The 27,785-nt window shown below is 41.7% G+C and overlaps 1 protein-coding gene across 2 annotated transcripts; it reads left to right on the top strand.

Moving 5' to 3' along the window:
• Positions 1-27,081, top strand: tmem184ba (transmembrane protein 184ba; the record flags this gene model as incomplete). Of its 2 annotated transcripts, XM_080748124.1 has the most annotated exons (9): positions 1-389; positions 1,046-1,086; positions 6,199-6,432; positions 12,154-12,319; positions 18,973-19,063; positions 19,587-19,754; positions 20,431-20,600; positions 20,713-20,907; positions 22,941-27,081. In XM_080748124.1, the coding sequence occupies 7 exons, from the start codon at positions 6,199-6,201 to the stop codon at positions 23,198-23,200; spliced, it is 1,284 nt and encodes a 427-aa protein (XP_080604250.1). In that variant the 3' UTR covers positions 23,201-27,081. The 2 variants fall into 2 exon arrangements, with proteins under 2 accessions (XP_080604250.1, XP_080604249.1); XM_080748123.1 differs by lacking the exons at positions 1-389; positions 1,046-1,086 and having other exon boundaries at positions 6,166-6,432.
• Between the last annotated feature and the right edge of the window lie 704 nt (positions 27,082-27,785).

Genomic DNA, 27,785 nt, shown 5'->3' with positions numbered 1-27,785 from the left:
TTGGTGCGAAAGAAAGAAAGCAAGCAAGCAGACTGAGGGCATATAATGACGGACCGCGGGCTCATTCGTTTCTGTGCAACTTTCACCTCAAAGTAACATCGCCAAAGAGTTTCTTCTCAGCGCAGCGGCAGATCTAGATGTACAGTTCATTTTCAAACCGAGAGAGACAAAGTTTAGGAGGACAGTTTCTCCCTTGGAGCAAAAAAAAGACACTGAGATGTTGTGTTGCAGTCAGAGCGTCGGTGCTAAACATGGATGTGAGTGTTAACGCTGGTCATTAAAGGCCGGTTGCTGCCTGGTATTTGTGGATGTGGCGGTGCAGATCTCTGCTCTGACTGAAGAGACACGGCATCCACACTAGTCTGCACAGTCTGCACGCAGGTGACGAGGTGAGGCTTTTTTTCAGGGGTGGTGGTGGGAAATGTACACACACACATACATGTAGGCTATACTGCAATATAGTATTAGAAATACTCGTTTCAAAATGTGCTTGAGTTACTCAAGCACAACATTGAGTAAAAGTATAAAAGTATTGGCATCAAAATGTAGACCTACTTAAAGTACCCAAAGTGGAAAGTACTCATTGTGCAGAAATGTCCTGTTTTACAAGTGTTCAAATGTATACAAATATTTTGACTTCAAATTCAAATGGCTATGACTATTTTTGGCTGAAGTGGTAAATGTATGTTTTGTAAGTAAAATAAAAATGTACAAAGTAACTAGTAATGAAAGTTTTAAAATAATTGTAGTGGAGTGTCCATTGTATTTGTTTGTGTGTGTTTGTTGTGTTTAAAACCTGGAAAATGTATAAAGTACAAATCATAAAATAGTAGAAGTAAACGTATTGGAAATTGGAAATACAATTCAGTTACTTTCCAGCACAAAAACGTCAATCAACAATGCATCGTTGTAGTTAAACGTTGTGTGTGTGTGTGTGTGTGTGTGTGTGTGTGTGTGTGTGTGTGTGTGTGTGTGTGTGTGTGTGTGTGTGTGTGTGTGTGTGTGTGTGTGTGTGTGTGTGTGTGTGTGTGTGTGTGTTTTGCAGGGTCGAATTTAATCTTCATTTTCAAGTGGGATCAGTTTAAGGTGAGTCTATACAAACAACAACAAATAACAGTCTCCTATATAGGCCTAATAACATCTATTGAAACACCCTTATCTCTTAGTAGATGTTTTGCCACGTTCAAATGTTATTTTATTAACCAAGGTTTAATGTAGCATTCTGACAGACAGTTGAGTTTCACTTCCATATTAGTAACTAGACAAAACGACACCACACCAATACAACTCTGTTTTATATGGACCGTTGCAGTGGTCTGGGTTGACCAGTTGCAGACCGGTGTCATTTGGAGATAATGGAATTGAATGAAATGAAATGAATAGCAAGGAGTTGCATTGATTGTTGCGGATTGGCATTTAAACACAGAATTAGTAGTAGTAATACTATTACTACTAGTTGTAATACTAGTTGTACTAGAAGTAGTAATACTGCTACTGCTACTACTATTACTACAACAAGTGCTAATATTGTATTGGATACACCAACCACTATCCAATAGAATAATCCAGTCTGGTTGTTACTTATTAGAAGATCATTTATCATGAGCTACGCACTGTGTCTGCCCCACCCCCCTTTCTACCCCTTAACATCTGTTGCTTTATCCCCCCCAATTATACCATTACATCCAGACCGGCCTTTATACACACACGTCTCTCTCCCTGGGCACAACTAAATGTTTCTTTTGTCATACTTGTCTCCACCAGGCCTGCAGACCTGGGGCCGTAGTATAATCTTGTAAACTACTACACCGATCATCAGCGCTAGATTAGGCCATGGAACTCGATTCCCCAAATATTTTTAAAAAACATCGAGTTAGCCATTTTCGCTCCTTCCTTTGACTGAAACTGTGCAGCTAATTGCCCCCATAGTTGATCATCTGTGCATGTAAATTGAAAAAAAAAAGAAAATAAATCTCTTCAGTTACAACATCATTTTGGTGAAGTAGTGTTGGTCCCATTGGTCAAGTTTGTAAAAATCACTAAAATTTCTAAAAGGTGCATTGATATGGCACCTTTCTCCAAATTGCTTTACATTCATGTTCACACTCTCGGCAAAAGCAACCGTGCACGGTACCAACCTGCACATCAGGAGCAGTTAGGGGTTCAGTGTCTTGCTCAATGTCTTGCTCAAGGACACAAAGCCAGGAGAAGCTGGGGGTCAGACTGGGAATCTTCTGATTTCCAAGCGGCCGCTCTAGCCACCTACACCACTCTGTCTCTTACACACAGTGCAGCACACACCTGTGATGTATGTGCATGTGCAACGCACACAGACCGAGACACACACAGAAATACCACTGCGCAGTGTGCACGTGCATGTGATTGCAAACGGGAGAGAGACGCAGTTCAGTTAAAGCCAGTTAATGTGATTAACACCAACATATTATACATTACAAAATACTATGTGCATCTATGATGTGTGCGCATCATAGGCTGAGATTTTTGTGCTCCACTGATGTGCCTGTTCTAATTTTCTTTGTTTTCGTGTCCGTCCACGTGTGTGCATTCGTGTGTGTGTGTGTGTGTGTGTGTGTGTGTGTGTGTGTGTGTGTGTGTGTGTGTGTGTGTGTGTGTGTGTGTGTGTGTGTGTGTGTGTGTGTGTGTGTGTGTGTGTGTGTGTGTGTGTGTGTGTGTGTGTGTGTGTGTGTGTGTGTGTGTGTGTGTTTTAGTATCTGCATTGCTGATGCATTCATTTCAGCTACATTCCTGTGTTGAATTGCTGATCCTATGCAAACCAATACAAATGACCTACCAAGAACGCACAAAAGAAAGCATGTCACTCAGCCTCTTGGTCAATGTAAATATAGTCAACCTAAAATCATAGAGGCAGCCTCACACACTTGATCAAAGCACCTATTAAATCACTCAAGTTTAATTTCATTTATCTCATAAAAGGTTTATACACCAACATGAGTTGCATGTATCCATATCATGTATGGGGGAATTACTTCAGTCATTCATTACCACACAGTAAAATATTCCTTTGTAATTCTGAGTGTAGGCCGACATAACATAACATTTGTACACTCTGAGTATAATGATTTTACTTTGTGTCTTCGGTGTCACTATGCATAATAATGGTTTGTTGTCTATGCTTCTCTGGCAGGCCAGACATGATGAAACATGTCCCTCATCGCTCTCTGTCTCACATGCTTCTTTTCATCCTTTTGTCTCTGTCTGTTTCTGTCCGTCTTTCTCACTCTCTTTCACCCCTTCCCTCCTATCTCCCCTTATCACCCTTTCTCTCATTGTCTCCGTCTCTATCTTTTTGGCCTCTCTCCCGTGGCACTCTCTCTCCATCTCTGCCCTATTTTAGTCTGTCTTTCGATCTCGTGATTTTGCTTCTGAATGAAAGAACTGGTCATTGTGTACACCTATCCATCACATATGTCTTTATTTGTGTGTGAGGATTGTGTGTTGGTTTTGTTATCTCCCATGCCGCCTATCCTACCCACCCAGTAATGTCAAATACTCCCCAGAGCTTCATCATACATGACCCGTGTCATTTGGCACTCGAGAACAAGCACGCCCTGACAATGTGATTCTGTGAGATTGGGGACTGTAGTGAAGAGAATGTCAAGCTGGTATTTACATAAGGTTTCTCTCTGGCACCTCTAGTCCAGTTCATCATCTTCTACAGATGGAATAATTTAAAAGTCTCTTGGAGTTATGTCTCCATGTCCTTCATTTGTCTCGGCTCATGCTAGAAGCTGGTGAGGGGTTTATTTGTTCAATTATTTAGTCAAAGTTATTCACTTAACGACAAGGACTTTAGAAATACTGAGGTTATGTGTTCTGGCACACTCCCACCATAAGAACATTTACCTGACTACTGTAAATCTATGCATTTTGATGCACCAATAATCACTGTGTCCAGTCAGGGTGTGGTCTAGAAAAGAAAAGAAACAAACAAGAGGCTGACCCTCCTCGCTACTCCTACCCACCTATGAGCACTCGGTTCATAGTGGAATAACTAATAACTAATGTTATTCCACTTTGTTAAGTCAAAGTGACTTCACCATTAGTTAATGGTGAGGACCAGCAATGAATGAGTTAATTAATGTATAGCCATAGTCATTCATTAAGTATTAATTATGCATATGAATAGCATGCTCAAATAAAGTGTGACCCATTAACCACTTAGACCAATTATTCATTTAGTTGACTGGAGTCCCCAGGACTATTCTAGATCCACTACATAACCTAGTTTGGGTCCTGCATGAATTGTACTAACCAGAATCTACAAGCTCACGTGTTGTAATTTCTCTTATTTTGCAAGTGTTAGTTGCTTGTAATAATGGATACGCAATCCATCTTAATGCCTAAATTGTTACTGCAATAATTAGAACCAGCACCATTTGATAAAGCCTTTTAAAAATATGTATCTCGCATCTGAGAGTGTTAGTGTTAGTGATGTGATCCAGACAAGATGGCGTAATGATGACTCTTTGACTGTTTACCCATCTGGTGATGTAATTGTGACGCTTTTACATTCATTCATAACCTGCACCAATACATGCCTAACCCTAACCTAACACTGAACCTAAACCTAAACCAGCAGCTCATTCTCAATTTGAGGGATTTCCTAATCTCTCTATGGAAAGGACATTTAGAACTCACAAGGATAGAAGAACAGGAACACACAAACACACACACACCTTTTTGACTCATCCTCATCTGTTTATTCACAGCATTCCTCTGTCTCTCTATAATCTCTCTTATCGACATAGATCACGCGATCAATATCCTGGTTGATGATTTCTGGGTGGACTATGAACCAGTGAAGTCATTGTCATGAGATCTGTGAGGCAACAGTCTCAGTTGGTTCCACACAGTACTGATTGAACGACAGACTTGACCTCGTACTGTAACATTAAAATGTGCAGTCTCTGTGGCTACTCACAAAAGAAAAGTGGAATTTGACAACCCAGTATTTTTTTTTGTCACACTTCTAGTGTTGTTCTTCGGGCTGAATATGTAATCCAACAAGCTATTTAGATTTTCCTCTTGATCATAGGCTTTTCTTAGTCTCTCCACCCATCAGGTAGAGAAATGTTTTTCTCAGACATCCACCGCACACAATTATCAAAGTTAAATTGTACAATAGTTGATAATCTGTATGTAAAGAATGTATCATGTTTCAGCTAATTTCTTAGTTACACACCAAATATTGTTCTTGTGAAGCAGTTTGTAATTATTGGTGAATATCATAAAGGTCACTATGCATTACTGGTATTTCCCAGCCAGTTTAGCCAGTTGCCTTGAATTACCTCACACCTCAATTCCACTGGTCATGGAAGCACAGCGGAATGTAAACGGTGCAGTAGCCGCTTCGGTCTACTTCTGTACCGTGTCCACTCTAGACAATGCTTGTGATTCCACCAGGAGTGCTTTTTACGGGTCCCAGAAGCTAGAAATATACCACATAGTTCCATCTTTTTTCTGCTTGCTATTTGGCACACAGAACGCAGCCAAATAAACAGTGAAAGTGTGTCATATAATATTGACATCATATTATCATTAATTACATAATCGTTTACTTTTCACGATTGTTTCAATACCTCTGTATCAACAGAATATAGTGGCATTTTAGTTTTTTACCCCCATTCCTATTTCCTAATTCGAACTATATATTATTTTTTAATGTTGTTCTGGTTGCTTTCAGCCTCATATGAGCCAAGTAGGAGCTGCTTAAAATAAGGGAAAATATGGAGCTGGACAACGCTATGCCGATCTGACATTCCAAATCGCATCATTTACGTGACTTGCTTGTTAGAGGCCTGGTGGAATTGAGGTGTCACAGGCAAATAGCAGTCTTGTTCTCAACTTCCTAATGATGCTCAGTGTATGAGTTGGACCTGTTACTCAAGACACAGGTGCTAAAAGTGTTTAACTTTCCTTGTCATCTGTGATTCTCTATGCTACAGTCGTACAAGGGAATGAGACTACTTCAAGCACTCGATTGTCTAACTAAGAGAACGGAACCCCATGTATGCATGACTACCGTGGACAAACTCATTGCCTTTTTACGTACTAATCTCTTCTAGCTTGCCATTCCTTAACTGACACATTGTATTCATTTAAAAGATGCCAGTTAATTTATCTATGCTAAGAATTGTTTTGTCGCATGTCTTCCAGATGTCAAGGCTGTGGAGGCGAGACATGTCTCTGTCAGAGCGACTAGGGGATGGCTCTCCTCTGGGCATGGCACCCGGCCCTCCGCCCACCATTGCCCCAACCGGTCCTAACCACTCCTGGCTCCCTGGGGCCCCCCTGCTGACGCCCGACCAGCCTACTTTCCTGATGACCACCACCGCGCAGGCTGTTTCTGGGTTCTTTGTCTGGACTGCACTCATCCTCACCTGCCACCAGGTAACTGCCTAAAGGTTATTGACACACACAGTTCATGTCAACACAGTTGCTAATGGGAAAACTTGCCTTGCACAGTACTACAGGATCACAACAAATAAAACAGTCAAAATAGCTATTGACTCTAATGGTTGCGCCCTATTGCCCAGGGCAAGTAAAAATATTCAGGTAATTGGAGTGGAGTCTTTCTCGTTGCCTGAACAGACAAGTGGGTTTTTGTTTGGGGTGAGGAGGGGGTCTTTCTTTCTTTTTTATGTTTTCAGTGACAGGGAAGCAACCTTCATTTGTTTGCTATTCACACAACATGAGATATATCTGTCTCTCTCTGTCTCTCTCACTCTCAGTCTCTCCCTTTTTCCCTCTCACTCTCTCTCTCTCTCTCTCTTTGAGACACGCAAACATGCACCAGCTGCCCAAACATCCACTGTCAGAAGAGATGGCAAAATCGGTGTAATGTTAAGTGTTAAGTCACTTCAGCTGATTAAGTACAACCTGTCTTTCATATGATCATTTATAACATTCAAGTACAATGACATTTCCTCTTTCTTTTTCGGGTCTTACAGAAAAGAAGTCCAGTATGAGTGAAGAGTTGCTATGGAGATTAGAGAAACATATTTAACTATATCTAAAATGTTAGTTGTTGTATGGGAAATGTCTCCCAGCATGGTGAAAGTAGACAAGTGACAATTGTGTAGTGGAGGGTATATTCCACTTCCACGTATGTCCAATTGTCCGTGTGTGTGCAGTGTGTATTCATGTGTGCATCTGTTTTTCTATCTGCATTGCTGATGCATTCACTTGAGCTCCATTTCCGAGGATTTGCTGATCCTACGCAAACCAATACAAATGACCTACGAAGACAATCAATCATGTCACTCAGGCTCTAGTAAATCTAAATCTAGTTTATCTAAAAGCATAGAGGCCTCATGCACTTGATCAAAACACAGAATTAAAATGCTTTGAGTTTGAATCTTATAAAGGGCCTATCTAATCAAAGGTGGACATTGATTGCGTACTTTCACACTTCTGTTCAGCACATATTCATTCTGAATATTTGAAACTGTTTCAGTACTAATTTTCTGGCCTATCAATACCCGGTGGAAAAGTCAATTAAACAACCTGCATTTTTCTGTCTCCACAGTGACACACACAAACGCACACACTGTTGCCTACATGACACTCCCCCACCTCAGTCACAGTGCTGCACTAAGCTCTCTCATTAGACTCACCTTGTTTGTTTCACTTTCCGCCACAGTCATTTGGTGTTTAAGTGTTTTTCCGATGAATGGATGTTTTAAACGTCCAAACCATCCATGTCACCTTTGTGTGTGTGCGTAGTTCAGACAGCAAGCTTCTGATTGGTCTTCTCATTTGTCTCGCCGTAAACCTCAATGTAAAAAGTTGAACTGTGCTTTTTTTGGACCACTTTTTGCTGTCTCTGGCTCCTATCTTAATTAATCGCTCGTTGCCATGCATGGAACAGTGCTGCACGTGGAAGCGGTATGGTGTGAGCTACTAGGCATTACAGTTGACGGTGTTAGCTTGCTAAATATGACATGTGCAGCACAAAGCCTCTGTAAATGGTTTTCAGTTAGAAATATGAGGCGCTCTGGACAAAAGTCAGATATTTCTTTATACTCTTCCGTTCTCTCCCGAGCATGATTTGGCTTAACATTTGTTCATAACAGCTAGAGAACATTACAGTGATAACCAAGTACACATTTAAAAGAAACATGCAAGACACTTTAGCAAATATTATGGAAGTGGTTGCAGTGTAAGAGGTTTTACATCCTGATGGATGTGAAGGCGAGGAGCTCATTCGGCTTGATTTTCTTGCAGGTGGGATTTATGGCTCTTTGAAGTGAGCCGAGCGGGATCTCTGCGATCCGTTCCTTTTCAAAGAGCCGTTCAAAATACTGTCTCATTTTAGTTACTTTTAGTTATTTTGTTACTTTCTAGATTTTGATTATAATTACAAATCACTTCAACCCTATATAGGCCTACATTTTGGCCATATACATTTCCGCCATTTGAAAATATTTGCCGATCTACAAGCTCACAATGTGTCACGTTGCGACACATTGTGAGCTTGTAGATCTGCTATTTTCAAATGATTTTTCCAAATGTTATTAATTGGAAAACCTGTGAAATGTGACGTTCTGCATATTGAGTACTCATATGGGGCTAAATGTACTATAATCATATTTTTGTCTTAGGAATGCGACAAATAGTCTACAACACATTATTGAACTCAAGTCTCCATGGCACGAGTAATCAATAGAAAAAAATCACACCCGTGTGAAGTGGAGCTGTGTGTGTGTGTGTGTGTGTGTGTGTGTGTGTGTGTGTGTGTGTGTGTGTGTGTGTGTGTGTGTGTGTGTGTGTGTGTGTGTGTGTGTGTGTGTGTGTGTGTGTGTGTGTGTGTGTGTGTGTGTGTGTGTGTGGATCATGTGTACCGATTTTTGTGACATTTGAAGAAAATATGTAGGAGAAGGAGCAAAAAGTGTGTTTTGGAGAAAATTCAAGATGGCGGAAAATCTATCATGGCGCAAATGGGCGTGGCCTATATGGGGAGATGCGTCATGACCCAAGGAATCCAGGGAAAAAATATTTTTAATTTTCCGACCTACGGTTCAAGAGTTACAGGCCAAAACGTAAAGTGGGGTGTTATGGCGCCACCATGCGGCCAAATGACACAATTATTTTTTATTTAATCCTTGAAATCATTATGAACCTCCTCTCCAAGTCTTGAAACTCTAGCCCCTATGGTTTGCGAGAGACAAATAATTGAATGTGAGTTTTTGCGATTCCCATTATAAGTCAATGGGGAAAATTAATTCACTAATAAATTAATATCAATTAAACTATTGAACCTTTCTCTTAGCAAGTTACTAGCCCACGATTCCCGAGTAAGCCGGTCGATTTGACATATGGCGCGAGTGTGTGGTGGCTAAACTGTGGGACTAGTAGCGTGCCGAAGTTTAGGAAGTTCAGACTACATACACACAGACACACACACAGACACACAGACACACAGACCCACACGGCCACGTAAAGGGAGCCTGTGCTTCACACAGCTCCAAAAAGTCATTTTGGGGTGTGAACTACTCAGTGCATTTTGATACCAATACTTTAGTGCTTTTACTCAAGTACATTTTAATTACACTTCTACTTGTGTATTTTGTACATTGTAGTAAAGAATGTTTGTACTTTTTACATGTAGTATTTTGAACGGCTCTTTGAAAAGGAACGGATCGCAGAGATCCGGCTCGGCTCACTTCAAAGAGCCATAAATCCCACCTGCAAGAAAATCAAGCCGAATGAACTCCTCGCGATGTGAAGCTCTATGCACACTCGAGAGGTTGACTTCCTGTGTGTGTGTGTGTGTGTGTGTGTGTGTGTGTGTGTGTGTGTGTGTGTGTGTGTGTGTGTGTGTGTGTGTGTGTGTGTGTGTGTGTGTGTGTGTGTGTGTGTGTGTGTGTGTGTGTGTGTGTGTGTGTGTGTGTGTGTGTGTGTGTGTGTGTGTGTGTGTGTACTGACATCTGCTCAATCTGTGAGGAGAGCAGGGGTTGCTTGGCAACATCACTCAGGTGTTTGTGTTACAGGACATGAGCACACACACACACACACACACACACACACACACACACACACACACACACACAGAGAATGTGAAAGGTGAAATGTAATCTCAGGTGATGAAGGGTGTGTTTAATGCAGGCTGGGACAACAATAATGGAAGGCGTCCCTGAAAAGTTTGCAGGGCTGCCAGGGGACTGATGGGGGCCAGGATGGTGCATGGTTCTCTCTCATGGTGGTTGCACTTTCATTCATTCCTATGAGATCATCTTGGGCAATGACATATTGATTACTGTTATCTGGTAAAGATACAGGAATACGCATTGTCTCATACTGGCCATTTTGTAGATGATTTCCAGTATATCCTGGAATCGCTATTGATCGTCTCTTAACCATTGAATGACTGATAAGCCACATGGCCTGAAGTTCATTTTGGGAGAATTCCCTATATATGCTTCACATAGGGGGGATTTATACACTTTGTCACTCAGTATTTTAATATTACATATTAAAGCCATACTGTGTAAGATGCCCAACTAGTGGTCATTAGCCCTATAGCAAACCGCGGTCGCGTCCGCGTCTTTCGGACGTTTTTCGTACCTTCAGACCCCCGCGTCTGCCTCCACCTCGCTGAGATCTATCTTTTAAGGGGTCCCTTGTTCCTGTGCGTTCAGTAATTCCAGAGATACGGACTCCTTCACCCTGCCTGGTAGGCGAAATTACCTAGAGAAGGGATGGTACAAACGGGCGACAACAAATATGGCTGCCATAGCGACCCCACTTCAAGATGCGCTGTGATTGGCCGGCAGTTGTATAACCCTCGCTGTGATTGGCCGGTAGTGTGATGACGCAATTTTGGCGCGAGATCCGGTCCACGGCAAGGATCTCAGTTTACATACAGAGAAGGCTTTACAGGCTGAAATTCACGGCGCGGATCTTCTAAAACTTTTGTGATTTAATAGTTAGGAGAATTTTAAGATTTGTTTTATAAAAAAAGTTACATAGTACAACTTTAAGCTTAACCTAACTATTAGGTCTGACCTTTTTCAGATTGCACTTTGTTGTTCTCCAAGAGTGTGTGTGTGTGTGTGTGTGTGTGTGTGTGTGTGTGTGTGTGTGTGTGTGTGTGTGTGTGTGTGTGTGTGTGTGTGTGTGTGTGTGTGTGTGTGTGTGTGTGTGTGTGTGTGTGTGTGTGTGTGTGAGCAAGAGTGTGAGGTGGACTGAACTGTAGTAGCCAACAGTTTAAATATTGATTTTAACTCATAAGAATTAGTTAGGTATGTCTTCTGTATGAATGTCTGTGCCTACTGTACATGTCTCCAACTGTAACTGTTTTATGACCTAGCACTACTTTTTGCAAAGTCAGAATACACAAAAAAATATAATATACATTTAACAGAAACCTTGACAGATGGGAACTAGGCAGACATAACCATGTGGAAGGGGAAAGAATGAAAGAGACAGAACAGAGAGATTTGTATCAGTATTTATTGATCTGGAGTTTATTACAGCGCAGGATTCCCTTCAGATGGTGTATTTACGTTTTAAGCCTGATTTATAATTCATCGTACAATGATGTCACACCAAAAACGCCGATCTACAAGCTCATAACGCCTCACTATAGAGCACCAAGGTTGGTGGACGACACTGCCCTACGACAAAAAAACATTGCCAGCTGAGAGGGAAATGGGAGGGAGAGGCGATGGAGAGATGCATGGGGTCCGTCGATACAGTGGCAGCCAGTACTGAATCCCACACTCACGTTCTCTCATTATAGAGATCTTAATAGCATCACTGTAAATTTGTGCGAGAATGTCTGCATTATAAGTGTTATTATATAGTGTGTGGGAATCAATTAAAGTATGCACAATTCTTGCAAGTTAACGCTGAAATTCAGGCCTTTCTTCATTCTTTCCCACCATCCATACCTAGGACCACAATGGAAACAAGACCGCAATAATTATTTTGGTGTATCCTTTTAGACTAAGTGTTTTGACTGTACTCGTGCTGTTTTACATTTCTGTCTAATAAAATATTCAATCAATCATTCCTTATTTTCTTCTTGAATTCCTTTGCTTCTTTACTTGATTCCTCCTTCCCTGGTGTTTCCTACCCTCCTTCCTGACTCTCTCTCTCTCCTGTCAGATCTACATGCACCTGAGGTTCTACAACTCTCCCAAGGAGCAGCGTCACATCGTGAGGATCCTCTTCATCGTACCCATCTACGCCTTTGACTCCTGGCTCAGCCTGCTGTTCTTCACCAATGACCAGTACTATGTGTACTTTGACACCGTGCGGGACTGCTACGAAGGTGAGACAAGAGTCTGCCAGTTGATTGGTCTGTTCTACTTGGTTCTGTCCTCTTTTCAGCACCAATGAAACTAACTAAACTCAACGGTTTTTCAGCCCAATTTATACTTCATACAATGGTGTTGTGTGCCAAAAATGTTGTACGGTCGGTACAACGGAGCATACAGTAAGGGTATGCTTTAGAACATAGTGGTTTTCTCTCTTTCCCTGTGTTTTCTGGTCGTCTCTTCTCTGTGTGCATAGTGTCTGTTTTCTAAGTACTTTAGCTATACGAATAAATGAAAATATAAAAATAAATTAACACAAGTAAAAAGTAAGATTGACTCATTGGCACCCAGTCCTAAAGCAGACACGAGGAGAGTATTCTGTCCTTTAAAATAGGGATCAGATTGGGACTGTGATTGTGTCACATGACTATTGGCTACAATAATCTACTTAATCTACTTAAATTCAGACCTCCCAGAGTCCTTGATTTCCACCTAAACAATTACTTTTGGTTTCCAGATGGATATAAATAGGTTTGGCACAGTGTGCAGCCCATGACATCATTGACATCACTTCCTTTTTAAGTGTGTCACTTGCCTCCCAACTCGGTTGGTTGCTGATGTCAGGCTCTTACCAGGCTGTTTTTAGTATGAGAGATACATGGATGGCTTTGTTTTGTGTAAGTGTGTGTGTGTGTGGGGGGGGGGGAGGGGTGTTGTCACAGATGTCTCTTGTCCACCACGTTGCATCCGGCTTTGTCGAGTGTCTATACAAACACATTTCGCCCGTGTTCGGGGGAGGGAATCCGGGCGGAGAGGATGATATTTGTCATTGCACGTACTCCTATGTGCCGGGGCGGCACCTGTCAGCCGCCCCCAGAGTTGTTGGGCGGGAGGAATAGGACGAACGCTCCCCATGTCCTCATGGTGGGGGCTCCTCACTGGCAGGTCAGTCGTTAGGGTACAACAGCAGTGACAAAACACACAGAAATGTGTGTGGGAAAGAATTAATTGGTATAACGACTATTATACCAATTGGAGAGAAACAAAGGGATAAAAAAGAAAAGATGTCTCTTGTCTCCCTCCCCTCTTGACCTCTGATGTTCTATACTAATTGTCCACTCCCCCCAACTCTTTATTATTAGTCCTTTACCGCTTCCAGTCTGCTCCTCCCACTTCCTCTATAAGCTTCTCCTCCTAATGTTTCACCTCCTTGTTTTTCTTCTGTCTTGCTCCCACTCCTCCTCCTCTACCTCTCTCGTCATTGTCTTGTCACTTCCTCCCACTTTCTCATCTCTCTCCTCCTGTCTTCTTACTTGTTTCTCTCCTCTCCCCTGCCCTTTCTCTCATCCTCTGTCTCACCCCATCTCTCTCTGACTTTTTGGCTCTCTGCCACCTCCTCGCCCACCTCGCCACTGCTCTCTCCTCCTCAGCTTCTGTCCCTCCCACCTTTCCAAATTCATGGCTTTCATTTGTAGTCCTACACGGCCATGTTGAGAGATTGGCATAGAACTAATGTTCCACGCCAGTGTTTCTCAATCTTTTTTGGCTTGAGTATCCCCTTTCCCTGATGTTTGAATCCAAGTACCCCCTTTACCCGACAACATTTTCCTTATAAAACTGCAAATAAATAAGTGGTATATGATGCTATTATAACCACCCCTTTTCAAGAATTTAACATCACAAAAAATAAGAAAGGGTGTGAGTATCAAACGGTGCCTCCTGAAACAGATTTATTTTCAACACTGTGGCCGTAACATTTCAATCCAGTTTTTTGGCCAATAACTTACATTCAAACAAAATTCAAACACATCCCAGTTGACTGGTACCATGTATTTTAGGTTAGCAACTATCAGGCTCCCAACAAGCTTCTCCAAGTGTTATCATTAAACATATTTTTTCTCCTTATAATTCAATTGTAGTTAATTCAATTGTAGTTATTTATTTAACTAAGAATAATATTATCATGATGTATACTTTACTTTTTAGGAGGCATTTTCTCGAGTACCCCCTGCAGTACCCCATTTGAGAAACACTGTTCTACGCCAATCAGAACACCTGTGTTGGTCCTCAACATGGCCGGTGTAGGACTACAAATGAAATCCCATGAATATCCTTGGCTGGAAGGACCTGTTGCATAGCAACCACACTTAATCACTGTCCTCCCAGTGTCCTCCCACCCAGGCAACCAAACATGCTGGTGGATGTAAAAGAATGACTCCTGTCTCTCAACCAAACTTGTATGTACTGTATGCAGCCAGCAGTGTAGATGTACTGTATCTACTGTCACCATAGCAACGGCTGCTGAGTGAGATCTCAGGAGGAAGTGAGCATAAGCTGATACACACACACATACACACAAAATATACTGCATATACTGTACATGTGTATGTGTATATATATATATTACAATACATACATAGTCATACAAACTAAAGTTTGTACACACAAAAGTAAATTGCGCGCACACCCACTCACATGCAGATAACCTCAGACCAGGACAACCAGTATTCCACATGGGTCTGTATGTTTGTTTGTATATAGGCAGACAGACAGTGGACTGGTATGAATAGCATGGAGCTCTGAGGGTATGAAAGACGGAATCATTATGCAAGGGTAACTAAAAAGGTCACTCGAGGGAGGGATGGAGGGGTGGGACAGGGTGCATTGTAAAACTCTTTGACTCTTGAGTGTTAGAATGAAACCCACTTATCAGCGTGGGTAGTGTCTCAAGCAGCACTGGAATGTCATCTTTTTAGGGGCAAGGCCACTTGGCCTTTGGTCTTGTAAATGATTTTAGGGCACAAAAGCCAAATGCCAGGACAGCAAGGACATCAAATAAAACAATGCTATGAAGTCCACTGAATGAATTAACTGGATGTAAGGGTTAAGAATGAATTTGTATTTCTAGGTGGGGTTGGCAAAAGGGCCTTTCTGTGTGGAGTTTGCATGTTCTCCCCGTGTCTCCTAGGGTTGATACCCTCACAAAAACATGCAGTAATCCTGGTCTCTATAATCATAATGCCTCCCCCAAAACCAAATTGACAGTGAAATAGATTTAACTGTCTCTGTCTGATGACCTTATGTGCTGTAACTGTTGGCCCAACAGCGTGTGCACGATTAGTGCATGTTCTGTTTGTCACGTACACTCACTGTGTCTCAGAAGTCGCATAGACTAAGCTTTAACATAACTGTTTTTGATCATCCTTTTTGTCTCCCCTTCTGTCACCTTTTCAGCAGTCTACGCTCTTGTAAGTGCCTATTTCAGTCTATGTGTCCTTCTCTGACCACAAACGGGTCACATCCTGTTCTGCAGAAGCAGGGTGTGAGGATGCAACACTTGATGAACTTGTTTTAGGTCTGCTGTTCTCAGCGCACGACACCATCGCGCGACAAAGTATGAATCTGCTTTAAGCTGAAGCGTTTGACAATTGTGTGAGCCAACAGTCTACAGTGTGTGGACAACACAAGGAGAAACACAGTAAGAAGTGGGAAGGAAGATGGACTTGTCTTACAGACATCAAGCAGAGACATGGATGACACACACACACACACACACACACACACACACACACACACACACACACACACACACACACTCACTCACTCACTCACTCACTCACTCACTCACTCACTCACTCACTCACTCACTCACTCTCTCTGCTGGGAATGTATTGGTGACAGAGAGCTAACATAACAGGTGCTGCTGCCAGTGGTTCAGCCGACACATGGGAACTCTTGCGCTCTCTCACAGAACCCCCACAGGCGTGGGTGTGTACTGTACTGTATACATTACAAACAAACAGATACGTAGCCTTTGAATGAATGCACTGATGCATTGAAAGGCTCATGTAACAGATCTGTTACTTTCACACTCACCTGGTTTAACTCTCTCTTTCTATCTCTCTCTCTCTCTCTCTCTCTCTCCCTCCCTCCCTCCCTCCCTCCCCCACACATACACACAGAAAGTGTGAATTAGTCCCCAGGGACAGTGTATAGTGTATCTAGGTTGAGTCCTCTTATTGAAAATGGCATTGAGCGGTGAGATGATTGGCTTGTCCCAGGAGGGACTCTTGTGACAGGAAGACATGTGAACGTCATGTGGATGGCTGTCACACAGCAAGGAGCAGATAAACACGTGTGTGCTTGCGCGCGCACATGCTCGCTGGGTTTCTTTCCCAGTGAGATTATGGCTTTGAGCCCCTCTAGGTAGATGGACTCCCTGGTGTACTGAGCTGACACTGCTGCAGCTCATCACAATCACTGAAGGGCACACGCACTCTGCAACTCAATTGCTTCTCGTTAAAGGTAGGGTACCGTACCCGTACTACCTTTAGAAGAAATTGAGTTGCACTTGTAAATCACTCTGTCAGCTTAGTGCTTAAAGGGGCCCCACAATGAATTTAAAATGTTTCATTTTTTTCTTGGTCTTCCCAGTGTCTCTTCCAGACCCCCAAAAAAACATTCATTAACTCTAAGCCTTGCCTTTCATTTCAGTGATTTTCTGAATGGGCGTGTCTGAACGGTACTCTTTTTGAAATCTTCCCACAGCCTAGGTAGGCAGTGGGATAATTTCCTATTGGATACAGAGAAGATTACGATGGACTCTATATGGTTCTCATCGTGGTTCTCTAATAATCTCTGTATCGTTCCAATTTTAGCCCAAAGACAGCGCCCCGTTGCCAACAAAGGGCATTTTGGTATTGCATCTGAAACGGCTTGGAATTAGAGACTGACAGAACATGAAATTTAAATATTCGAGTGGTTGTTTAGGCTAAAACCTGTATAAAACCGTATTATATATAAAATATATATTTTGAAAAGCATGATGGGACCACACCGCTGGAGGACTAGGTTGAAACGTTCCTGGTTCAATTCCGGCCAGAGACCTGTGTTGTATGTCTTTGCTCTCTCTACCTTCGCCGTCTTTTTACGGTCTCCTATCCACCTGTTTCCGCAAACATTTACTGGAGCATTATGTGTAGGACACTTCCGGTAAACAGCAGACATACAAGCTCACGTCGCGTTGCAGATGCAACCGTTGTGAGCTTGTAGATCACACTCGGCTGCGGCGCCGGAAGCTGCGTGCAACTTCTGCGCAATGCACGATGGGATGTTGGAAAGTTGTGGATACATAAAATTAAAAATGACCACAGAAAATTGTTGACCATATCGACATCAATAGATCTGCTCATTTTGTAGGACCACATTAGAAACTATACATTTTTCAAATACATACAACTATATCTATTCATAGCTCGTACATAAACAATGACCATTTCACTATTGATGGATTTATTCACATTTGTTTACAATTTGTCCAAAGTCTTTGAAATGTTACCAAACTTAAAATTTATAATGTCTTATCTCCACGGAATATTTCCAGCTAGACTTGACTGAGTAAAAGTGCATTAAGACACAATGAAATTGAAAACACTGTTTTGATTTAAGAAAAAAAAAAGAATCCAATCCAATGAAGTTCAAACAAACTACTGCTATGCAGTAGTAGAGCACCACACCAGCCCACTGTAGTTACACACACACACTGCCACCTGCTGCACCCTAACCTCTATAAAGTCATGACATTTAGTAGTGTCATAACTGTACTGTAGCTCCTCTTTTCAGGAGATTAACTGTCCCTTCTGTTCCAATATGCGATCCTCTGAGCTTACGCAAGTTCTACATTAATGTGGGGTTTTATAATTATAATTAGTTTTTTGTGTGTTTTTGTGTTATTCATAGATTATAAGCTTGTTAAAGTTATAATGCGTATTTGTCTGGAATTTGTAACATAATGTCAAATGGCCACCATTCCAAATCCAAGCATGACAAATCTAAGGAAGGAAAATGATGGGTAGAGGCAAATCTATGCGAGGCCAGGCGTTGCAGAGCGAGAGTGAACTCAGAGCTGAGTTACCGGTAGTACTCCTTCTGGAGTTGTGTTTCTGGGCTGCTGTGAGCAAATGAATGATTGTAGAAGCACAAAGAATAAGAATTGCAAAGAGCTAGTTTAATGACACATGCACTTTTTTTTTTAGACCTGAGGTCATTCATACTCCCAGTCCCCACCTACAATCAGGCTACTCCTACAAATATGTGAGTGGGTGTGGATGATTGTTACACCTGGATGTCTGACATAGCTGTGCTGTGTGCTCGGTATGAAATCAGTGTGATGCACGGTATGTGTGGTCCACTGTTATGTGTTTTTATTTGAGCTATGTTTCTAACTAGGCCTGTTACAATTTATTATATAATCACAACGCATCGCAACACAACACATTGTGAGCTTGCTGATCAATTTTTCCCTTTATTTTGAACTTATAAAGTTATTAGATACAGTAAGTCTGTAATTTCTTTGGAAAAAGTAGTGTTCTGAACACCTTTTTGGACAATTTCACAAAAGGCAGATTCTTCTATATTTAGGAACAATGTTATTGGGTGATTTTATGCTGTGTTTTCAACCTCATCTGTTTCAACTTGGAACATACTCTTAAAGCTCCCAGTCCAGTTACAGTATCATAGGAAGAATGGCTTTTACTGTCATTGTTTGGGTATAAAGACTGCATTGTTGCAAGGATATTATGCCCACCCACACATAACCACCAGCCTTGTCACTCGACCAACAGGCCAACTCTCAACAAATATTCTTTTGCTGTTTTTATGTCCCCAGCGTTTGTCATCTACAACTTCCTGAGTCTGTGTTACGAATACCTCGGAGGAGAGAGCGCGATTATGGCTGAGATCAGAGGGAAGCCCATTGAGTAAGCACCTGATGTATTTCTTTGTTTATACAATAATTCAAATTGTTATGATGCATCTGGTATGCATTTCCTGCAAAGTTGCCATACAATTCAAATTAGACATTTTTGTGTTCTCTTTTGTGTTCTCTTTTATATTACGTTTACTATTATTATGTTTTCGTGTCAAGGACCCCCCAATTAAGTATTTGGCCGCAGACCCCCATCTGAAAATATTTTGTGCCAGGGACCCCCAAACAAGATTTATGTTGTTAAAATGTTTTTAAAATGAATCTTTCAATTTCTTTCAAGAGTTTTGTAAAAACGAATTGCTGATGGCCCGGGCAGCTGTGGTAGCGGTCCGGGCACCGTGTCGTGGGTTCAACTCCCGATACCAACTACCTTTGCGGGAAAATCTCGATAGTCCGATGTCCCATTAGTCCGACTAAGGTTTAAGGTTAGATTTAAGGTTAGGTTTAGGGTTAAGGTTTGAGAATCACTGAAACAGAACACACAAAGCAACCCTGTTTTCCCCTGCTCCATGCAGGTCCAGCTGCTTGTACGGTACATGCTGTCTGTGGGGGAGATCCTACTCCATTGGCTTCCTTCGCTTCTGCAAGCAGGCAACGCTGCAGTTCTGTGTGGTCAAACCGCTCATGGCCGCCATCACCGTGATCCTGCAGGCCTACGGCAAATACAAAGATGGAGACTTCAAGTAAGTGCTGCACCGTGTACAAGTTTAAAGTACTGTACATTGTATTCACTGCACCAACCACTGCAGTCAAACTCCAAAAAGATATACAGTACATGTAAGTTACTTGGTGAGGGATAAAACCATGACTGTCGTCAGAATTCTGAAATATTCCAATATCATATTGGAATATTTCAGTATTCTGACGACACCTTGAACAGTCATGGTTTTGTCATGGATCCTCCTTGACCCTGTTTGTTTTTTGATTAGATTAGTGCAGTGGTTCTCAACCTGTGGGTTGTTATTTTGATGGGTCCCCAGATGATTAGCTTAATGTGCAACATTGTTTTCTCACTCAACAGTATAGAGGGTATCTGCACATTTCTAAAGTGACAATTTAAGGACTTTTTAATACCTCTAAAATGACAAATTAAACTTTGGCCAAATATTAGAGGCGTAAATTGTGAGAATAGCCGATCTACATGCTCACAACGCCTCGCAACGCGGGGCGTTGTGAGCATGTAGAACCGTCTTATAAAAAATGTCAACTGTTAGTGCTCGTCAGAGGGGTCCCCAGTTAAAATATGATTATTTGGGGGGGTTGCGGCCTGAAAAGGTTGAGAACCACTGGAGTAATACAGGTCACACACATAAAAAGTAGTAATTGGAATGACAATTCTCTCTCTCTCTCTCTCTCCAGTGTTGCCCGCGGTTACCTGTATGTGACCATCATCAACAACGTGTCGGTCAGCCTGGCCCTGTATGCACTCTTCCTCTTCTACTTTGCCACCAGGACGCTACTCAGCCCCTACAGCCCCATGCTCAAGTTCCTTATGGTCAAGTCCATCATCTTCCTCTCTTTCTGGCAGGGTGAGGAGGAACACACATACACGCACACACACGCACACGCACGCACACACGCGCGCACACAGCTTAAAGTATCTATTACGTTTTCAAATCTGGCGATTTAATGTTCCATCAGGCATGTTGCTGGCCATCCTTGAGAAGTGCGGGGCCATCCCACAGATTAACTCTGAGGAAGTGACGGTTGGGGAAGGGACGGTCGCCGCTGGCTACCAGAACTTCATCATCTGCATAGAGATGTTCTTCGCCGCCCTGGGCCTGCACCTCGCCTTCACATACAATGTCTACATGGACAAGCAGCTGGACTCCCAGGGTAAGTAATGGGGAAAGGGGGGGAAAATACAGAAATAATACAGGGTAGCCTTTAAGTTGGATGCACAAGGTATGAATGAGTGTTTTACGCAGCACCAAATATCCAGTATCAAATAGATTCCCTGCTTTTATTCAGACAGTGATATGTGTGCAGACTGCAAAGTGCTCCTCTTTGTTGTGGCCATACATTAGAATAAGAAAGAAAGCTTTCAGTCTACCTTCCCCGTTATCGCAAAAGGTACTGAATTACTGTAAGTACAATTCCCCCATAAAAGGCCCTGATACAACGAAAGCACCACTGTTTCTTGACCATTGTTTTTGGAGCGGTGCAAGTGCTCCCAATGCTTGACTGAGTGTGTATGTTGTACTGTATGTATGTATGTATGTATGTCTCTTTGTATGAGTATACTCATACGCTGCAATACTGCTGGGTAACCATTGGCAGGCCTGGGTGACCCAAGTAATTGTGGTGCAATTATGGTGAATACGTGGCCTCCCATTGACACTTTCTATCTCTTAGGCCCAAGATACTAGTATGTGTACAGAATGATTTATTTAGCTGAAAATATGTATTTGATCAGAGTACTCTAATAAAACTACCATATAAATTGATTGGTGACTCTGCCGTGTTGTAAAAAGTGTCTGACCAGCTGTTTATCCTTTTGAAAGAATTTATTGCGTAGCATCGTTATGGGAGCATTAGTTTCCATGGATTTTTTACATTTTGTCCTTCCTTCTTCACTTTCCATCTCGCAAAAAGCCTTGGCAGCTAATCTACATTAGTTACACTATGGCAGTCTAGTAAAGGGCCGTTTATAGTTACGTATGCTTGATTTTGTGTACGTTTTGGGTGAAAACGTACAGTAAATCCGTCGACATGCATAGTTCCTCTACGGTATACATCACGTTACATCGTGGTAAATGTAACTCCACGAGGGTACAGATTTAACCACATGGATCCGGACCCAGTATCCTCTCGCTCCCGGAGTAATTATAACAAAACACACCCGCTCATATTGAACATAATTCCCAAGTATGAGCCGCTGAGCTATGTGTGTGTGTGTGCGTGTGTGCGTGTGTGCATGTGTGCGTGCGTGCGTGCGTGCGTGCGTGCGGACAAATCATGTATGTTCAGTTGGGAGCTGTACGTAATGGTCTGTGTATGGACCTAAATCATACGGACAATAAAGGACTGGGAGAAAGACGTACATGAAACGGATCAAACGGACCAAATCTCTCTCACCCTCCATTTCTTGTGTATTCCTGCGGTCCTTATTACTATGCATGGTACTTTAGTGTCAATGTCCCAAATTTCTCACATCCTCCCTTTCAGTTTCTTTTTTTTTTTATCATGGAAGCAAATCCTCCTACACTTGGAATTCACAATGTCACCCATGACTCATCACTTGTCCTTTCTTTTGTTTCTGGGACTTTTACACACACTGTTCAATTTTCCCCCTTTCTCGACTGGGTCACTTTTTCTTTTCCAGTTTCTACTTATTCACTTCCTCCCTCTTTCTCTCTCTTGGTATTTTTCTCTCTGCTGCAATACAAAGGAACCCTTCCTACATATGGAGAGTTTGGTAGGTCAAACACCAGTTCTCTTTCCACCAAAGTACCCTCTTCTTCCCAGTTCCTTTTTTATGTGTTTGTCTTTATTTCTACTTGCTGTTCCTGGCTGTGTTTGGCTGATCCGCATCTGTGTTTTGTCAACCTGCTGCGTTTGTTTCTTTGCTTGTGAATCAGATTTGAGTTCGGTGAATTTAGCTGTAAATGCTGGGTGTTTGTTTATTTCCTTGTTTGTTGTGCTGCTGTAATTAGCCAGTAGCTATGCCCCTCCCAAAAAGCTTTTGTCCAATGCTAGCTTAGAATAACTTCCTGCTTGCCTTGGCAACAGCCTTGGCAAGCTGCCGGTTGCTAAGCTAGCATTGGACAAAAGCTTTTAGGGGAGGGGCATAGCTACAGGCTAATTATCACATTCTACACACGTTTTAGAACTTCTTTTTCTTCTTCCCACCCTCCCCCTCTCTCCAGGACGCAGTGCTCCCATGAAGAGCATCTCCAGCAGCTTGAAGGAGACCATGAACCCCGGGGACATGGTCCAAGACGCCATCATTAACTTCTCCCCGGCCTACCAGCAGTACACCCAGCAGTCCACGCGCGAGCAGGGCACCAAGCGGCCCTCGCCCGTTGCCCGCACCAACAGCACCGTGGGCTCCAGAGCAGGCGTGGGGGCCTGCACTGGAGCAGACACAGAGAAAACCTTTCTCCTCAGCTCTGATGACGAGTTTTAGAGAGAGAGAAGACTCAACTTGAACTTCTGCAACTTCATCTTCACTCGGCATAGAGTAATTATGGCAGACCTACAGTACTATGGTGGTTTGGATGACTTCCTTAGAGACATTGAAGGTGGGGGTATGGTAGCCTATTGGCTGATCTGATGCCTGCTTTACTGAACTTAAATTAGAGGATCTTGACAAGAAAATGCTGGACAAGCATGCATAAACATACAGAAACACACACACGCACTATATTACACATTAGGAACTCTTGTGTCAGATTTAGCAGGGACATTTTAAGTAACATTTTTAAATCGCTGAAGCCAGTGTCTTCAAAATGCTGTGGTCATAGAAAGGTTATTTTATCTGTCTGAATTGTAAAGTTTTTATACAGTACTTGACTTTTGAGTTGAAAGCCCTCCATTTCATTATTTGATGGATGCTTCATTTTACATTATGTCTATTTTTTTACCTCCATATTCACACATTGCTCTACTGTCCTTCAGACAATTAGCCCTGCTTGTTTTTATGGCCTAATATATAATGGGCTTTCAGATTGGTCACAAAGACATTAGGAGTCTGAAGATAATGAGCAATGTACATTGCTTTCAGGTAATATAATTGAGAGCAGTTATCCCCCCAGACAATGCATATATATGACAATATATATGGATGTATATAATATATCCACATCTGTGTGCTTCTCTATTTTAACAGACACGTGTCTGGTGATTTCAGTGAGATGGGCTTTAAATTTCTCCCTTAAACTGGGTCAGCTTTACAGACACTGCATCATCTCCTGGGTCTTGGAGATGGAGAGCATGCACTGCATATCTTCTGGTCTGGACTTTCGGTGACATAAATCGCCTTGAGATCTGCGATGTGTTTTACAGAAAAGTCCTCTTTCTTCACAGAGATCCAGCAGGTCGTTTGATCTGTGTTGAGTCCAGGGATTGTTGCTGTCCGAATGTCAATCCAAAGCTGTTGTAATGAGCAATTTGTGGAGTTATCCATAATTTGTAAAAGATAGCCTATATTTTACTCCAATAACGTATTTAAAAACAGTTCTCTAATCTGCTAAATTATGAGGTAACCAGAGGTTCCAAACACACGTAAGACAAACAATTGACCATATTATTTTGCTGTCCGGATTCTCTTTTTTTGACTTTTGCCTTCCATTGTGTATTTTCAGATCTCCCAACATGACAAGTGTTTATAATTGGACTTGTAAAAGGGACGCTGTTTGTAGCAGGGTGGAATATAAAGTTGCTACTGTGGCCAGTGAATTGTATGCTGTAGGATTGTCTTACTTTTATATCTGGAGGCTTTGGGGAGAAATGGGAACAGTGGTGGGAGAGGCCATCTGACCATACTGGATCAGATTACTCTGAAAGACTAAGTGCTAGCATAGTGGCATAGTAGTAGCCAGTGTGCTGGAGACACCAGCGCTACTGGAGATTACGCCGATGTAATTGGGGCATTATTCGTATATGCTGGGGGATTAAGGCACATGTTGGTTCACTCAGGGCACCCTGCCAATGTAGGTTAACAGGATCTTGGGGAAAATAACAACATAGTCTAAACGTTACTCTATTTACAGGCCAGTTGAGGAATATGGGTTAAAGCTGCATTTTGATACATTTTATGTTGTAGCCTACCTACGCTTGTTCTCAAAATACTGTACTTATACCAAATACATTTACAACGCAACAGATTTTCAAGATGGCTGTTTAAAGAAATGAACAGCTGAACTAATGACACACGGCTAACCATTTTGCTCTTGCATCATTGGTGGGGCTTCCGTGAGAATAGAGTCAATGTAGCTGTTGTGCAGAAGATATTTTCATTAGTCAGAGCTGGTTATTTCATTACATATAATTTGGGTTCTTAGGTCATCTGCGTGACTCATACTTACAGAGAACCTGACATTAACTTTTACTGTAACACGCCAAGCACTGAGTCACCACTCTGTGATTGCTGTGTTCGAACAGTAGAGGGCACAATTCACACACACACACACACACACACACACACACACACACACACACACACACACACACACACACACACACACTTACCTATAAAACTCTGGCAGGCAAGGCCCTTATCACACTTTATGCTCTGTACACACGTAACAGAAGAAGAATGCTTTGTCTTCAGCACCAGTATGCAGCCTCTGCCCTACAAAGCTCTCCTCTTCGCTGTGTTTGTGTTAGCGTGCGTGTGCACATGCATGTGTGTTTGTAAGAGAACAGAAGCATGCCCTCCTCCCTGTAGGGTTTCTCACACAATGGTCTCAGCTCTTTTTCACATTTCCTGGCTAGTATTTTTGTGTTCAGAACAGGAGCATTTGCAGAATAGATGCAACATTAGCACCCCAAGAGCATTAAGCGGCTTCGCTTGTGACTTTTGTCTGTTTTAAGTGGGTCATTGTGTTTTGACAAAAAGCATCTTGTGTTTTATAATTATGGACAGTTTATGGCGCATCCTCAATCTTTTAGTTTTAAAAAGGCAACTCGTGTTACATTTGCTTTTATTTTCTTCTTTTCATTTTATCTTGCAATCTTGGGACACATGTCCTTGCACATCATTTCTTTTCCTTTTTTGTAAGCCAATCAAAGTATTTTATTGCTTATACATATGAAGAACTCAACTGATCAAACTCTAAACCGGATAGAAGCACTGTGTATGGATCAGAGCCCCCCCCCACACACACACAGTCTAGCCATTAGCCACTTAAACCCTATATTCTGAGTTGGCTGGGGTTCCCAGATTTGGTCCCTTCCTTTTCGTCCCTTTACACCAATGTCTTTGCTGAAAAGGGTGCATCTACAAGCTCACAATAAGTTGTGACACGCTTGTAGATATGCCAGATGTTCCAGAATAGGGACGCCCGGGTGCATGTGGTTAAATAGTTAGTAAATAAAATAAGGATTACTCATAAAATGACCAAACATCGAATTTCTAAGTAGAAATTGACATATTACAAAAAAAAAGTATAATAGAAACAATTTCTGTAGGATTTTGAAGTAACTTTTTTACAGTTTTGTTTTTTGGTTATTTCGTTTTTAATGGATTTCCATTGGATTATCCAAGCTTGAAAGCAGTGTTTGTTTTTTGCCCAAGATGAAAGACACCTGCATCACTGCATCACAATTAAAACACCTGTGAAGTGTGATCTTAAAACTTATGGTTGTTTCCAGAACATTACATTTCAATTCAGGCAATAACAGTTGATGTCCCACTCTTGATCCTGGCCTGCTACTTGAGAAAGACTGTTCTACATGAACTTGCAAGCAGTGAGTCAATTAATTTTCCCAAACTGACTCCATCCAATGTGTTAGCCACAGGGAAGCCTCCCATGTTTTTGTAGTTTCCCCCCCCCCCCCCCCCTTTTTTTTTGTAAGGGGCAACATAACTCACATTCATGTTGATTACATTATAAACAATTAGACAATATTTTGATGTAAGTCTCGAGAGAATGAGAGCAACCGCATATTTCTGTCATCTCTTGCTATTGTTTCGCATGTACTTTCAACCTGTTCCAAACATCAACATCACCAAATATGTATTTGGTGATGTCTACAAACTTTGCTGGCAGAACATAGGATTTATGTTGTAAATAAGGTTTTGAGAGTTTAGTCATGTATGCTGTAATATTAATGTATGCCATAAGCTTGAGTGAATGGATAAAAAAAACTTAGTTTTGTACCATTACTATAAAACCTTTTTATCATTTCAATGATGTATTCATTGTTTCCACTTTTGTTATTATACTTACATTATTGTTACAAAGCTGCTCTTATGAATATGATGCTTGTATTTTATGTCAAAATGTTGAACTCAAATAGAAACTATCTGCTGAAAGAATAAAGATATTTAGTTTTGTTGTAAAGATTAAATGACTAACTTTCTCTGTTTTAATTCATTTCAATTAGGTCTTGGGCACACATTCATGTGGAGGAAAAACAAGTGCAATTCTGTTTTAGTTTTCTTCAGTGAGTCAGATTTGGACATTTCCATGCAATGAATCAGACCACAGTCAACAGTTAACGAAACACAATGTAAGGTTGGGTGCTGCCTTTTTCTCAAACACTGCACCATGCATGTACAGTATACAGTATACAGTTTGACCATGGGTATTCACACAGATCAGGCCAACTACTGTATCTTGATCACTCAGCATTGGTGCGAACATCCTACCCATGTGCTTCTCTCTCTTTCACCGTTTCATAGTTCTTCTTTCTGGTTCCTCATATGAAACCCACTAGCGGGAAAACAGTTTACCATAACCGTATGAATTTCTGACATAGCTTGCTTTTGTATTAAGACAATGGCCACTTCCTCTTTTTAAGTTTGCAAAGCAATTAAAGTTACATTGTAGATCAAAGGATGAATAAACAATAGTGGCTCTTGTATAAGAATATACTATGTATATTTTGACATTTTAGTTATTTTTAGCTGAAGCTGTAATAGATGCAGTGACTAAAGCCTGATTTTTACTTTGTCATGAAATGGTGTTGCACAGCAGGAATTGCTCATCTACAGGCTCAAAATGCATTAGATCACAATGCAGATTTTGACATTTTGGAAAGTTTTG

This window comes from Nannobrachium achirus (assembly GCF_963921795.1).
Source record: "Nannobrachium achirus genome assembly, chromosome: 18".
Classification (NCBI taxonomy): Eukaryota; Metazoa; Chordata; class Actinopteri; order Myctophiformes; family Myctophidae; genus Nannobrachium; species Nannobrachium achirus.
The sequence above is the reverse complement of the archived record's forward strand: the minus strand, read 5'-3'. Positions and strand labels throughout refer to the sequence as shown.